The 15,474-nt window shown below is 41.7% G+C and overlaps 1 protein-coding gene across 12 annotated transcripts; it reads right to left on the reverse strand.

Moving 5' to 3' along the window:
• Positions 1 to 1,216: 1,216 nt before the first annotated feature.
• On the reverse strand, positions 1,217 to 6,779 carry LOC147449964 (uncharacterized). 12 transcript variants are annotated; one of them, XM_086522312.1, is made up of 15 exons: positions 6,576 to 6,775; positions 5,964 to 6,093; positions 5,489 to 5,621; positions 5,220 to 5,300; positions 5,015 to 5,113; positions 4,678 to 4,869; positions 4,490 to 4,594; positions 4,321 to 4,380; positions 4,159 to 4,225; positions 3,733 to 3,999; positions 2,791 to 3,655; positions 2,542 to 2,707; positions 2,288 to 2,452; positions 2,059 to 2,211; positions 1,217 to 1,681 (listed from the first exon to the last, which is right to left on the reverse strand). In XM_086522312.1, the coding sequence occupies exons 2-15, from the start codon at positions 5,975 to 5,977 to the stop codon at positions 1,442 to 1,444; spliced, it is 2,607 nt and encodes an 868-aa protein (XP_086378438.1). In that variant the 5' UTR covers positions 5,978 to 6,093; positions 6,576 to 6,775; the 3' UTR covers positions 1,217 to 1,441. The 12 variants fall into 12 exon arrangements, with proteins under 12 accessions (XP_086378438.1, XP_086378437.1, XP_086378441.1 ...); XM_086522311.1 differs by having other exon boundaries at positions 5,964 to 6,106; XM_086522315.1 differs by lacking the exon at positions 5,964 to 6,093 and having other exon boundaries at positions 3,733 to 3,915; positions 4,162 to 4,225; positions 5,489 to 5,631; positions 6,576 to 6,776.
• Between the last annotated feature and the right edge of the window lie 8,695 nt (positions 6,780 to 15,474).

Here is a 15,474-nt window from a genome sequence, read left to right on the forward strand (position 1 = left end):
TCTTTGGCCAAAAACATTTCTGTTTGAGTTAATCCGATTATGGAGATGATTGTAGCATTGTTGTGACTAATTAATAGTCATTAAATGTCCTTGGTTGCAAAGTAGTCTTATCCACACGTCATAGAATAAAGTTGTTTTTCAACGTATTTGCAACTTTTGATTTAGATCTCTTTGTTTAGCAGCTTTAACACTGAGAGGTAAGAAAATAGCTCGCTCAAAAGTATGCGTACAAAACTTGTCCACTTCAACATGCAAAGTATGCTCCAAATGTGCCACATATTTTTGTTTGAAAGTAGAGCAAAACTTCTTTCATATTTTGAAGAGCAAGTAGAAATTGCCAAAAGCTATCATGTACTGTGTAAAACTTTTTCATGTTGCCTAAACTAAAGAGTATCCCATACATATTTAACTTTTTATTTATTTTAAAAAGGGTGAACGTATTTATCTACCATTTTTTAGGATTTTTTCTATTTTGTCAATAAACTATGTCGTTTGCAAAGTACATTCTTCCAAAGAGAAGCAAGTTTGATGAGCTCATTTGTTGCACACTTGATTTTGTCTTCTTCACTAAACTTTCTCCTTGAAAGTATTCACCTCAAGAAGATAACCAAGACATAAGCTGCAAGAATTCTTTCTACCATAAGACGTAAAAATAGAGTCCTTAGAAAATCATTGAGCACCTAAACTGTGTTCAATCCCTTCGACAAATCATTTGTCTTCTTTGTCATCTTCCTCTTCATAATTGCATTTGTAACCACCAACAAGCTCCCTCGTTAATCAAAATTTGAAGAGTTCTTAGATTTGTTGATGGCTTAGTATATTTGGTAAAGAGCCCCTCGTATTTTTATCTATAGAAAGAAAATGGGCAAAATATCCAAAGAACTGATAAATGCCTATCAAAACAACCCTACATAGGATTAAGCTAACTCTCCAAGGTGGGTGTCACTTGTTTGCTTCAACAAGAAAAACATTAATATATGCTTTGGCCCTATTGGTCAACATACAGATCCTCTTGAGTCAAATTTCAGCCACCCATTTTAAAGCTTTTCTGGATGTTTACTTGAGATTGTTGGCTTTCTTAAAGGTAAGCTTGATTTTCTACTAAAAAATCATGGGAATCTGATGGAATTTTGCAGATGTGACCTATTCGGATATCAATTGGCATGTATAAGATCATAAATGCACTTGCTACCCTTAAGATTCTTGCTAACAAGTCTCACACCATCAACAGATTGGCCGGTCATTCAAATATAAACCATGGAATTTGTTGTACAAAAGAGTCCTGAGCTTTCTTTTTCTATCACCACTTTTTTGCTACAGACAGGAGTCTGCAATAATGGCAGCAGTAGCAGAGAGTTTCACAAGAAGTGATTTCACTGAATGCTGGCAATGAAAAATAGCACTGCGGCACAATTAAGAAACAATCAAGGCAATCCTGGGTTTATTGCCTGGGTGCAAGCTCCAGCCAGAAGCTGGAAGGGTATGTTTCCATCTCGCGAGCCAGGTCAGAACAAAGCTGCTCAGCCATCTCATTATGGCCTCCCGCGAAATTGTGCACCCGGTATGCTAATTGGAATGTCCTGTATAGCAGTTGAAAGCTCAATCTTTGTTTGTTCAATTCCTTCATCGAAGTGCACGCCTCATCCACGCTCAGCGCCCTCTTCTGCGTCCTCTCACTCTCCTGGCATGGTAGAAAATCATAACCATATCAATGGCAGTCTCTTTGGATCGTCGGTACCTTCTAGAATGCCGGCAAAAGAAATGCAGCCATCTATATGCTGCTATCTTAGAATTGTTATTTACTGAGATCACAATTTTGCCATGGCCTTCCAAGTTCGTGCAGTCACAGTAGTGCCAGCTAACAGCATCACTAAATACAATCCTCACCCTGTTTTGCATTACTATACACACAGGAAAATCATCACGAGCTTTGCATATCAACATTCACTTCTTAGGGAGCCAAATTCAGAGGTGTCAGCAATAACAAACACTGATCGGCATAACTAATTCACAGGAAAATATGTAATTCTCACAATCAAGAGGCTGAAAAACACTCACCTTTAATGCTAATGCTAGACATTGTGATGATAAGCGCACTACAGCTTCTTTGATACTACATAAAATTTCAAAGTTGAACCCAATTTTCTGACAGTTAAAACGCTTCAGATCCTCGTCCTTGGTCCTCTCGACTGCTTCCACATCACCTTTCACCTGAAGCAAAAACATAATGTTCCTGCAAATATATGGCTATATGTTTGCAAATGAGATCATGCAGATTCATAATCACCTTATCAAAAAATGTGACCACCTTCTCAAGCTGCTCTGATAGTGGAGGCTCAACAACCCAATTTTTGCTCTGCTCCATCAAGCAGGTGAGCCTAAGGTGCAAAGACGCAGCTGCTCGTATGGTCTCAAGCTTCCGAATTGGAAACCCAGGAAAGCGGGCAAGTACCTGAATAGATAACCTTCAAATTTCAAGTGGCAGCAAGCAAAGACCACAAATTTTTGATAGAGCTTTTCTCTGGCTCATTCAAATCCTACCTGAGATTCATCGGTTAGCTGCTCCAGGTGCACCTCAATACTTCTGTGAAATCTCAATAGCTCATCCATGTCATGAGTTTGAAATGTTTCCAGTTGAGACTTCACATAGAGTATAGAACTTGCCTGCTTATTTACATCATCTTCAATTTTTCTGAAATATTCAGACCTGAAGCGCAAGCATAAAAATCCCTTCATTAAAGAAGCATTGTAAACATTACTGCATGCCCATAAACTTTGAAGGTAGCTTGCCTTTTTGTGATTTCTGCAAGAGCTTCTGCCATGCCCTCCCGTGAACCAATTCCTGCAACGGCTCTTCGCTGCACTGATGCATCAGTGACTGCGTTACATGGCACAAATGCTACTCCTTCAGCCTTTTTCTTCATTCCCAGATAAAGTCTACTTATTGTAGCAGATTTCTTAAGCTTAGCTGAATTTGACGGTCGTGCTTTAATGACCCCGAACATAGAAGATGATGGTGTAGGTGGGGGAGGAGGGGGAGGTGGCAACGTCCGCGGTTGCTGTGGATTTTGTCTCAGTGGTGGAGGTGGTGGTGGTGGCGGTGGCGGGTACAACACCTGTGAGGAAGGTTTTCCTGTTGATGCAGGAGCAACTTGATTGTTCGTTATAGGTATTAAAGGCAATCGTGTGATGCCAGTGCAACTCGCACTTGGCACTTCTTTATCTGGTTTGGTAGCAATAGGCAAGCTTGACAACATAGAGACACTCATGTTAGCATGACTTTGTTTCAAAGAGCATTCTGGTGGCATTGCAGCACTATTGGCCAGGTCCCTTCCATACTCTGCTGGGTTAGACTGACCTTGAAGATCAAGGAATTTACATCTTGATTGTGAGCATTTCACAGAATACTTGTCTTTCAGAGTTGGTATAGTGGATTCGCTGCAACAGAGATGGGAAGTTGATCCCTTTGAAACCAAAACCTGCATTTGTGCCCCTGCATTCAAGTTGCCTGAAAAGGGTGGTATTGAGAAGCAATGCTCCAAGGCTGGAGTCCATCCATTCTGGAGTGACTCAGGCTCAGTCATGCCAGCATCTTCCTCAACTTCACATTTCAAATGGTTTATGTTGCGTTCAAGCTTCTTTAGGATTTTGTGGCCTGCAAAATGAGACAAAACCCACAAATGTTGCGATTTTGCAAGCAAGACAGTGTCTAAGCTTGTAGTATGCACTTACCAAGCTTTTCTAGCATGGAAATGTCATCTGGGATGAATCTGACAATCCTACTCTCCTTCACAATAATGTGAGGTTTTGGGCCAGAAAGCTTTGGAAAACTGTCTTCTGAGGCATTGCCAGTAGGTATTGTTGGTGCACTTCCATCGTCGAAACTTCTCTTTCTAGCAGCTGTCTCCCTGGAATCTAGACAAGAAGGCAAGGGCATAAAATTGGTATCAATACACCAAAACTCGATCGCCGTGCTGGTTCGAGAGAGCATAGGATATCCTGTGGCCAACGTATAAGGAGGTGAAGTCAAAGGCAGAGCCATTAGGCAGCTCAAGTGAGGACACAAAAATTTAAGTCATGGCCATTGATGAGTTACACAACATGCCAGGTACAGTTTCCAGAAGGTGGCATTAAGGGGAGACAAGGAAAAGCTGCAACCACCTTGCAAGCTTGGTCCAGTCAATATCGCACTAGGATGAAAAGTTTCCAAGACCTTTCTTGTCCCCTGACCACACCACAAAAGAGCCTCAGTGATTGTTGCTCGAAAGCTTGTGCTAAGCAATGACATTTCTTCAAGGAACAAAAATGTAAATAAGGCACCTTCATGAACAAGAGATCTGCCTCTATTGCTCCAAGAGTCCGGTAAAATGGGTAGAGAAGCTGTTCACAATCATTTTGTTGAGTCTTCCAATTGCACTAGTCGGTGCACCATTTCATACTGCATACATTCTGACATCAATCTAAAAGAAAACTATCTTTTACGACATGCCTGAAACATGGGTGAATACTCATTGTCATGCTCAGATTTCAAGTGACTTGAGGCTGAGTTTCCTGAGTAGAAAATGCCAAGCACTTCCATAGCACTGGTGAGCACCTGAACAGCCAATCCGTATTCAGAGAGCAGATAAGACTCGAATGACGCAAAACTAGAGTGCAAGCAGTTTAGTTTGATGTGACCTCATTAAGTCTTGTACTGACACAAGGTTGAAGACTGAGCATCTCTTTCAGTGCAAAGTCTTGGTTGCACAATCGTGTCAGCACAAGTGATTGTTGAGAATTTACATCATTTTTTGAATTATAAAGACCCTTCAACCGCGCAATATTGCTCCGCAGCCGCACTAGCAAAGGAAGTTCTCCAGGGGCAATCACCTGTTTGTCATGCCAGCACCATTTTGGAGCTCAGCTTATGGTCTTGCCAAGAAGATTTATATGGAAACTTGAAGGTTTATCATAGGCAGTGACCTTGAACAAAACAGTCGCCTTGTGGCATTACTTAACAACTACATAGCCATACCTCTGAGGCTCTGGATCCCATGTGCTCTTTCAAACGAGCCTCACTCATGCGCACTCTTTCAGTGATGTCTAAGTTTTGTTTCTTGCTGTCTTCCAGCACCTGTACAAAGAAATTCCATACTAAAAGTCTTCTGTGTTACAAGGCATTTCACAGCACCCCTCATAGAGGAATACCCATAAAGGACCAAGACGACCTAAGTGCTTACCTTCCTGTAAACCTCATCCACTGCTTTTGATACCATGTGTGAGAGCTCTTGAAGCTTCTGCCTTTTGTTTTCACCAGTTTCCTAGTGACAAGGCAAAAATCCTCGAGTCAAAGTGACCAGGCCAATGTATGATGGATATTCTTAAAATCGCCAGTTCCAGAGTGATGAGTATGACCCATTTACAAGATTAACCTGACTCTCTACCGCCACTCTTTACATGACAAAAGAAATTGGTGATGCCCAACCTGTCAACAAATAGTGTGTTTCACCTGCCAAAGAGATTGAAGTTCCGCGTGGCGGTCTGCATAGAGGCAGGAGATCTTTTCCAGCAAGTGTGTTTGCAGCTGCAACAAGGTGTTTTCTGGTGCAGAAGATCCACATTGCCCAAGAATTGCTGCATTCCTGCTTATTTCTTGCAAAAAAGAAAAAGAAAACGAAACTTTATTCAATTAAGTGTCAAACCTCAAAATCTCCTTTTGCCGAAGACAGACCTCCACATTCTTTATACAAAAATGTCTTGATCAGGAAGGGCATGCATAAACAATGAAATCGGCCACATTTTTTGCAACTCAAGCACCCGAGTTACATGTGCACAATAAAGATGAAGGAGGCCATGTGAAACAGCATACAATCAGGCGATACAACCGAACTCGTTTTACTACGCTTCTGCTACATTAGGGAGCCTCCATCCACACATGCAGAAAGTCGGTTCTATTGAAGTCCTAAGTAGTATCTATAACTCACATTGCTTCAACCATGGCAGAACCACGCTCAAGCTGCCGAACTGCTCAGTAGCCTTGTGAGGACACCAGATTGAACACCCAATTGGGTAAAGCTGAGCAATTTTGGAGTTGCGTCTGCAAATTACTTTTGTCTGCGTAGCATGGCTGTAAGGAATTCTTAGTTGAAATCAACCATGCACCAGTCACCTTCTCGTTAAAATGAAAGTGAAAGCAAGCTCGCTCTCTCTCTCTCTCTCTCTCTCTCTCTCTCTCTCTCTCTCTCTCTCTCTCTCTCTCTCTCTCTCTCTCTCTCTCTCTCTCTCTCTCTCTCTCGTGTGTCTGTGTGTGAGAGAGAGTAGCTTGGAGCGAAGAGCACAGCGAAAAGAATGACATAGAAGTCCTTGATAGACTTCATACGTGGTTAAAAGAGCAGCATGCTAGAACATGGAGGACGCAGGACTTCAAGCGAGTGCATATTGTCCTCATTCTCTGCGTATTACAACAGTAATTGAAGGAAGGGACGTAAAAGAGCTCTCTCTCTCTCTCTCTCTCTCTCTCTCAAAAGGTTGCAAGCCAGTTGGGCACGAAAGAAACACTCTGCCAGCTTCATCTACCGCATCTCACACATCTTTACCTTGAAGTTGCATCGTCATCTCCTTCGACTCTTCCGAGCTGGTGAAATTCAAGTGACTGCCATGGCGGCCGCAAGGTACTCTCGAGCAGGTCCAAGCTGATGATGGGGTGTCTGAGGGATTGCGAACTGCAAAGACCCAAAAGCCCCCCTATACACACTTTAGAAGCTCGCCATAGCTACAAGCAGCTTGAGACGGTTTCAATTTGTAATTGAACGGGCAACAGGACATTTATTTCCTCAAACAGACTCGACGTTCGGAGTCCTTCGGACTTTAAAAATCCATTTCAAACCTCACATTTTGGGTGGGCACTGGGCTCAGCCGCCCAAACTCACACTAAGAACGGCGCAAATGCGCATTCCCTATTGTAATTTGTCACTTGACGAAGAGAGTTGATCGCACCCTGGCCAACCTCGTGTATAGATGACACGAGTTCCACATTGGATGGATCAATGGCAGGCGTTTAATCGTCGGGGTGCGAGGAATTTGGGCCATCGGATCTCCACAGCGCGTCCGGGGGGGGGGGGGGGTTATATATGTTGCTCCGTGGAGTGGGAGGTTGGGCGTTCAATGGGCACCAGCGACGCCATGGAACCCTAAATTTTTAATTTAATCGAAATCAATCAACACCGGATTAAACCCGCGCCATTGATCCCTTCACTTTCCCCCGTGCCACTTATGACCAAGAAAAGAGCTTTGCGTCGAACATGTAGGTGCATTTGTTGAGAGTTGTTTTCCTTGTAGCTTGGAAACTTCAAGAAAATAAGTTATTCTGATTTTTTTTCTCTTTGAATCTATTCTAAAGGGAATTTGGTATGATTGTGAAATTGACTTTTGCCAAACAATGGCTTCAGCCGCTGTTAATAGGAGGTGAGTGACACACCGCCCTGTAGACGTAGAGCTTGTTTGCATGAGGTTGTGTGCTTGTAGCCCTGCGGCTCGTACACGGCGTATAGCAAGTGCCTAGAAGTAGACATATTTAGCGCCCTTGCAGGGGAAATGCTCTGCGCCAAGCTCCACATGTAGTCTGCATACTACATTGCTAAGGTTAATATTTCCTTTTGTTTACAAAGAAAGGTTGGGAAGAGCGCGTGTGTGTGTGGTTGTTTTTGCAGACCTGTGTTTTGCAATCTTTTTAATTTTCTGTCAAAACTGTTTTTGCTCTAGATCTGTGTGCCTAGATATAGTATTTTTGCAAATCTGAATTTTTGTTGCATTTGTGCAAATCTGCAGTTCTGTAATTTTGCATTTTAATCATTCTGAAATTCCACAGTTTTTGCAATCTTTGAATCAAAGAACAAAACAGGAGAAAAAAGGGGAAAAAACGCCCAAACAGTTTCTTTTCTAGAAAAGTTTCATTAAAAGAATGATCGGGATCGGGATCATTCCCCAACCCCGGTATCGATCTTTGGTATATATGTTTTAGGAAGAGAAGACCCCCCTAGCTTCCTCTCAAGTGAATAGAGTACTTCATGCTATATATATAGCCCAAGTCTATAGGTCAAAAGGAAGCATTTGGGATTTAGGCTTCACCCTTTCCTTCTACTAGCTTTGTTGGACTTTCCCCCTTTTGCCTACATGCCCAACTAGAATTCGACTATTTTGGGGGTCACGAAAGTTTCTGGTAGCCAAATCGTGTGCTTTAAAGTACACCAAATTTCTCTGAACAATACCCTCATTTCGAGCTATCATAGGACCTATTCCATCTCACGCACATAAAAAATGGTTCTTTTTTAAAATACAAAATACAAAACAGATAAAACTAAGTAAAACGACCAAAATCTCCTGTGGGCGAGATCTCTTAGAGTACTCGTCACTCAATGCTTTTGGGATGCGTACCTCAGATGTATTTGCACTCTAGACGAGTGTGATAGAGTCCAATCCATTAGAGAGTGCCTCGAATTGCATGGGAACCAATTACCCACTCATGTTAGGTTACGGGCCTTTGGCTGGAACCCAAGGTAGTGCAACTCAAGACCCTGGATATCCTACACAAAACCCTGAAATGTCAAGTCAAGAATTGCAAGCCTTTGCCCCTAGGCACGGGTCTAGCGTGTTTAGCCGCTTAAAAGAGATCTTTAGTTGACGAGCCACCCGTTCGGAGCCACAACTAGTGAAGTGAACAAGGGCAATGGGGAGGTAGATTCGCCTTTCACTTCTCATGTAGACCTTGTACTCCCAAAGGGTGCCCATGTTGACATCCTACCTACTACGTTCATAAAGACCCTACTAAGCCATCATCCCCTGAGGTTCTACTACCCGATGGTAGGAGTCTTGCCGAAGTGTAAGAGATCGAACGATATATGCAAGCAATGAAGGAGAGGAAAATTGAGAACCTAGAATGCTATAACAAAGGCGAGCCATGAAAGCGAAGACCCCTATGAAAACAACCATGTCAGTCGAGCAACCGAGTCCTCTCAAGATAGCAGTCACGGAGGGTCATGCGATGGGGAGCCATAATGATTCCACTTCAAGGGGAACCTCCAGCACGCCAAGCTTAGAGGAGATATTTCTCACAGAAAATTGGGAGTATGACCTACAAATTGAGGCGTTGATCGACCTGTACACAGGCTGCACATACCCTGTGGGGTTGTTAGAGGTGGTACAATCCACATTTGGGCCACAAGTTTAGAGAAGCAACAACAAATGATCTATGACGTCATCCATGGTGCCGTCCAATTAGGGAGGCAAGACCAGGGAATTAACATTACTTCGACGGGTCCTATGAGATTCTTGGATACGGGAAAGGCCAAACGACCAACCCTACCACAAATGGAGACTCCCTCAGTGAGTTCCATTGATCTTTACTCAAGAAACAGAGAAGAACACGAACAACATTTGCAACAAGTACTTAAACTTCTCCGTCAAAATCAACTTTATGCTAAATGTATCAAATGCACCTTCTTCACTGACAAGGTGGAATATTTGGGATTTATTGTATCCAAGGATGTTGTTTAGTAAATTTAAAAGATACTATGATCCTTTAGGCCGAGAGGAGCTATGTGCTATTCATCAAAAAAAGGCAGCCAAGGCACAAGCAGAATTGAGAGCGACAACAACGTATTAGGCGCCAACGAGAGGCCAAACATGGAGCATTTCAAGTTGAATCATAGGAAGATTTGGAACATTCTGACCCACCTCTAAGATACCCCATCGAGATATAGCACCTATGGGAAAGTGCTATGTAACGCTTTATTGGAGACATAACCTAAACATAATCTGTTATCCTATGGAGTGTGGTGTCAGTTAGGAAAGCCATCTTTATTCAAGAGTACCATCCAAGTCAAGGGTATTAACAAGAAGAAAACAATTTTCTTTGGAATCTTGCACACTCCTATTAGTTACGACAACGGGACCGTGGCTCAAAGGTTTTTGGTCATGCATGTGGGTGCTATGGAGGGCAACATAAACCTGGGACGTAAATGGATGTCTGCAACCAAGTGTACTATCGATTGGGAAATGGGGAGTATCATAACATAGAAACAAACTCTTAGTCTTTCCACTCAAGCAACAGTGCACGAGTTATTGCCTCCTGAGGGAACACAGAATGTAACATTGCATATTCAAGAGGTTGAAACTCTATCCCTATAGCACAACCCTTTAGAGCTTCAACTTCCATGATTGAAACAAAGAATGAGGCACCAAAGGCTCAACATGATTTGTCAAGGGCAACATACAAATGGGTCCATAAAGCTTCATTAACAACCACTTTTGATGCTCAATCTGGTTCAAAATAGAATCCTCATAAGAGACGCCCCACTCGCCCCAAGAAATGTAAGGAAATGTTAAGTTGGATTCCTAAGAGACTATTAGAAGCCCAAAGCTATTATGATGGAAATGATCAAATTTGGTTGCCTAAACATAATTTGTGTTCTTCCCTATCACCTATAGATCCATGTGACTTGGATCTTGTAACTGTGAAGCCGATTGAAGAGCGTGGGAACGGAAAAATCACGCATTACTACCCACCCGTTCTAGAGCTAGTTTGGATATCGAAGAAAGGACGTTTTATTCCACCTAGCTCAGGAACATGGAAGTCAAATGAAGCTTCCAGCTCTTCATGTAGTTTATCTACGGAAATACAAGCAGCATTGACACAACCTCCATCTACCATTGTACAAATCCACACAAACAAAAAAGACTTTGTACCTCCAATTATGAGTTCATCACCTGAAGAAACTTCTCAAGTAAGATCATGGGAGAGTACCTTACCACCCTTACAGCTTGATGAATCACCTAAGGTGGCAAAATCCCATTGGTCAAAATCTTCACCCATTACAACTTGGAACAACTCGTTCCAAAAGGTATGATCTACCCAAGGAAGGGGGGAGTACTTACTAACAATCATTGTTCGATTGCTTCCCTCTTAACCTTCCTCCCACACCCCTTAACTTCCAAATCTTAGGGAATGTATATATATAGTCCTATACTAAAGCAAACCAAATTTTAAAAACAAAAAAGAGGATTGAAATCGTAAATGAGCAAGAGCGACTAGCAATGAGCATTTCATCAATGAGTCTTTTTGATGTACCATCCCTCATGTCGTGTTAATGACTCCCTTGATGCACCATCAATCTTCATCACTTTTGCGGCATGACATAACAAACGAAGCAATCACATGTACACAAGAAAATGGGTGGATGTCCACGGGTTTTCCACAATAGTGAAAGTAAGCTTGCCTCCAAGTCCAACACATAACTTGCCCAACTCTTCCATAAAGGGCAATTTAAGCATGATACCATTGAAAAGGGTGGTGTTGGACCTGTCATAATTGGCTAGGACATAAATCATTAACACATTTCAAAGCACGTACATAGTGGCTTTTGCAGCACACTTTAGGAAATCCAATGTTTGAGGTTTGTGGTTTGATCCAGCACAGTGGGTCGTACTTATGTTCCATAGGATCGATTGGATGAACATTCCCTAAGGTTGTTGGAAACTCAAACACTATGTTACCAAAGTACCTTCCACTCCTATCCAATATTAGTTTTCCCATCAAAATGGTCTTGGAGTCTCCTTGCATAGCAACTTTAATTGCGGATAAGACCCCTGAACTACCGACAATTTGGGTATTGATTTGCAATAGCCACATGCTCTTGAAGATAGTCTTACTACCTAGAGTGAGTGAAGGGTGGATTTTCCAAAGTGTGTATTTGAGTCTCCCAAATTGATGCTTTATTTGTAGACTAACAATTTTGTGAAGGCCTATCCATGCAGGATTGGTTTCCACTATCTTTGAAGAAGCTTTGTTAATGTGTTTGGATTTTTCATTGTGCTAAGAAGGACAAAATGCTATTTGTTCCCCTTATCTCATCAAAATTTTCCAATGCTTGTTCCCCATAAGGTTATTCCTTCATTGGGCTAGTAAGTCTATGTAGGGAGCATCCACAAGAAGAGAAGCCATCTCATTGGAATTTGAGACAATGACATTTTCGACCACCACCACAAGCTTTGTAAGAGAGATTCGTTCAAAAATAAAATTCCTCTCCTAAATGATTGCTAGTCTTTTTTAGTGCCACTTTCAACTTTGCATTCCCAACCATGACAATGGCATGTAAAGCATTCAATGTTTGCAGCACATCATGTTCTTGTGGGTACCTAACTCCAAAAATAATCTTCCCGCTGGTAAAGGAAAAATATATTTTGAAGGGGGGAAAGACTATACGACATGATATAATATTACAGTTTAAGATATAAGCACTAGATTGGAAAATGAGAATGACAATGTGTAACTATGTGTAGAGAGTTATGAATATATTATGTTAACCCTGAAAGTTATTTGTTTTTTAATAATTTTTGAAATCAAAATTAATTTATTTATAATTTTTATTTGAAATATTTTATGTGTGTTAGCGGGTCGTTGCGACCGGACGTCTGTAGAGCTATTTGGCACTAACATAATATCAATACTCAGGGAAGCAACTCAGATGGGGCATGGAGACTCTTTGAGGGTGTCAACCTCAAGAAATGAACCTATGGAACGAAGAAATCTATTGCACTAGCAAATATATCACTCTCAAACATGGAAAACTGCTTATCTCCTATGTCACTACATTCGGTCTTCATGCCATTTTGGCACTTAAACAAAGTCCAAATGCTACAAAACTTTAGGAGAGGTCTGAGACACCTAGGGACACAATCCTTCCAAGTTTGGTCACAATCCAATGAGGTATAAAAATCACAATCCATCATGATCAAGGTCCTAAAAACTGCAATAGAATATATCAAAAAGGTCGCCCTAAAGTCTAGGAACTCTCTCCTATGGTTGAAACATAAAAAACAACCATTAACACACTCAGAACAACTGATTTAGCTCAACAACACATAGTCGTGAACCACATCATAATTGAAAATGATTATACTTATATGAAAGAGCAGTAGACAAGGAACACAATGCAAGTTTTGGAATCAAAATTGGATTACCAGAGCTCAAGATTGAATAACTACAAAGCGCGGGAGAGTAGCTGCTCTTAGTCGTGCACTCCAAAACTCATAGCTCTTGTGATAATGATAAGTGTCCTCCTTCCACTTACAAAAAGAGATTTATACATAGGGCTTCTTTGGCCAATGGCCAGCTTTACAAGGCTTAGACTCATTTACATACTTTACAACTCAGATTTGACACAAACTGGCTTAGAAATTATATTATTAAAATTAGAGGCTCTCTTATAATTACAAGGCTTTTTGAAAAAATAATGACGGCTCATGAAAAAGGGGTCGACTAGGAGGGTGCTTGTTGGTCCAACTACCAACATTCCCCTCTTCCTAGTCTTTGCATGCCCTCCTGCAAGCTTGGTCATGGTCTTTGTCTTTGGCTCTGGCTCTGGCAACATTTGGGCTTTGTTTTGAGTTGCTGGTGTCTTTAATAGTCAAGCATCCTTCTTTCCAGCGTCTTTGTGAGTAGATTGAACTTGTTTACTAGTGTTGATATCTCTGTCTGGGTTGCCAACTTCTTGAAATGGTTGTTCATTATGGCTCTTTGATAGGCTATGTGATGGGTAGGGAGATCCTTCGTCAAGGGAGATGGTAGAATCCATCTCAAAAAACCTGGTCATGAATGCCTCTTCAAATGTTTGCATGTATTATGAGGACAGGAACATGACGTAAGCGTACAACCCCATGATCATGTTGCGGCTTGGAATCTCTCTTTCCATGTTCCAGCACAAGCCTCTGGTGCCCTCCAGAACACCTACCATGGGTGTTCTATTGCCTCAATGTCCTCAAATGCAGTGATGCAGGTGATAAGCATTTTGGCAATTTTTACCAGCATTTGACAAGTGAGATCTGGGACATTTCCCATGTGTGTTATTACCCCTTATAGTGTATAAATCATATAGTGTTCTGAAGGGGGAAAGTTTTTGGTTGGCTTTTATATTACTTGGTAGTTTAGTACCAACGGCCTTTTTCTTTGCTAGGTATAATAGCTGTCCCAGGATTGCCTTCTATTGATGGGGCAGAACGTAGGATTGATCTTGAGATGTTGTGGTCCATTCTTGTATAAAGTCTCATCCTATGGTGGCCGCTCATTGAACCATCTCTTTTGCCATAGGGGTTGATTTTCTAGAATTGCAAGTGCTTGATCTATTGTCAACAGCACGTCTTTGTAATTCCCCTTTTGTTTTGGCTCGAGAGTGGGCAATAGCTTCTTTTCAACAGGAGCTTCTTGCTTCATGAGTGGTAAGGAAATCATTTCATGGCCGAAATTCTTCACCACTTCATCTAGCCTGATCATCAAAAGTGATGTTGATTCCAGAACCTTGAGTTCATAATGCATGTATTCTCGATGGGAGGGATCTTGCACCTCTAAAATCCACTTCTTTATCTCCTCTCGGGCATCTATCATGTCTTCTGTGGCCTAAAAATCATGTAAACCTCCCTCAATAGAAGTGATTGGCAACTCTATTGGGGGTAGGTCTACCGTTGTGTGCTGCTCACTTTCTGTTGCATGTGGTGGTTGATCCGGCATGACTCCTTTGGCTTTTATGGCAGTGATTGCCATGTATTTCTTTTGTAGCTCCAAGGCATATTTCGCTTATGGGCAGTTAACTCTGCCTGTGCCCTTGCCAATTGCTCCTTGAGTTGTCTAATCTCTTTAGCTTTTTGAGCTTGGATAGCTCTATGCCCTGCACTATCAGAATATGTCTTTCATGCCGTTCTTGAACTAAATCTTCTTTGAAAGTCTTCAACTCTTCTAGAGCCGTTGCTGGAGCTAATGATGTCAAAGCTGGGGTAGGTGCGTCTTGTATTGCCAGAAGCTGTGAGAGTGTGTTCTTCACCACACCATAAGACTCCACGAGCTTTACATTCTTCTAATGATCCACTTCCAGCCTTTCTTCAAGTGTCTGTCTCTCTACCTACATTTGGCTACTTGCCTCTATATGCTCCAGTGTAGGGTTAGGTAGAGGGTAGCCATTTCTTTATTTTCTTCTTTCAAAGCTTCCTTCAGCTAGATTCAACTATCTTGGAGCTCTTCCACTTGCTGCTAGAGTTTTTGATTGTCTTCTTTTAATGTTACTGCTTTGTTTGGGCATCTCTCAAATTGAGCTCCCTTAGGCTGGTGATGGCTCTTTGGCATTTGAACTGTATCTTGATATACTCTAAGTGCTCATCAATGTCAAAATATTGAAAAAGTCTTGCTTCATCTTTAATGATAGCCTTAGAGCACGGAGATATTGGCCCTCTTTCTGATGTAATCCAGTGTTGAGAGGTGCCAACCTCCGGCTCTATCTTCTTTGGTACCTCTTGTGTCTCTTGCTTTGTCTCAGCAATTGGAATCTGCTCCATCTTTTTAGTTTGCTTTTCTTTGTGAGCTTCTTGATGCTTTTCAGACTCTTGTTGCACTAGAGGGATCTGCTAATTTGTAGTTTCTTTTTCCTTGTCCCCTTTCTCTTTTTCTTCAAC

This window comes from Adiantum capillus-veneris, chromosome 10 (genome assembly GCF_014529385.1).
Source record: "Adiantum capillus-veneris isolate H3 chromosome 10, ASM1452938v2, whole genome shotgun sequence".
Taxonomy (NCBI): Eukaryota; Viridiplantae; Streptophyta; class Polypodiopsida; order Polypodiales; family Pteridaceae; genus Adiantum; species Adiantum capillus-veneris.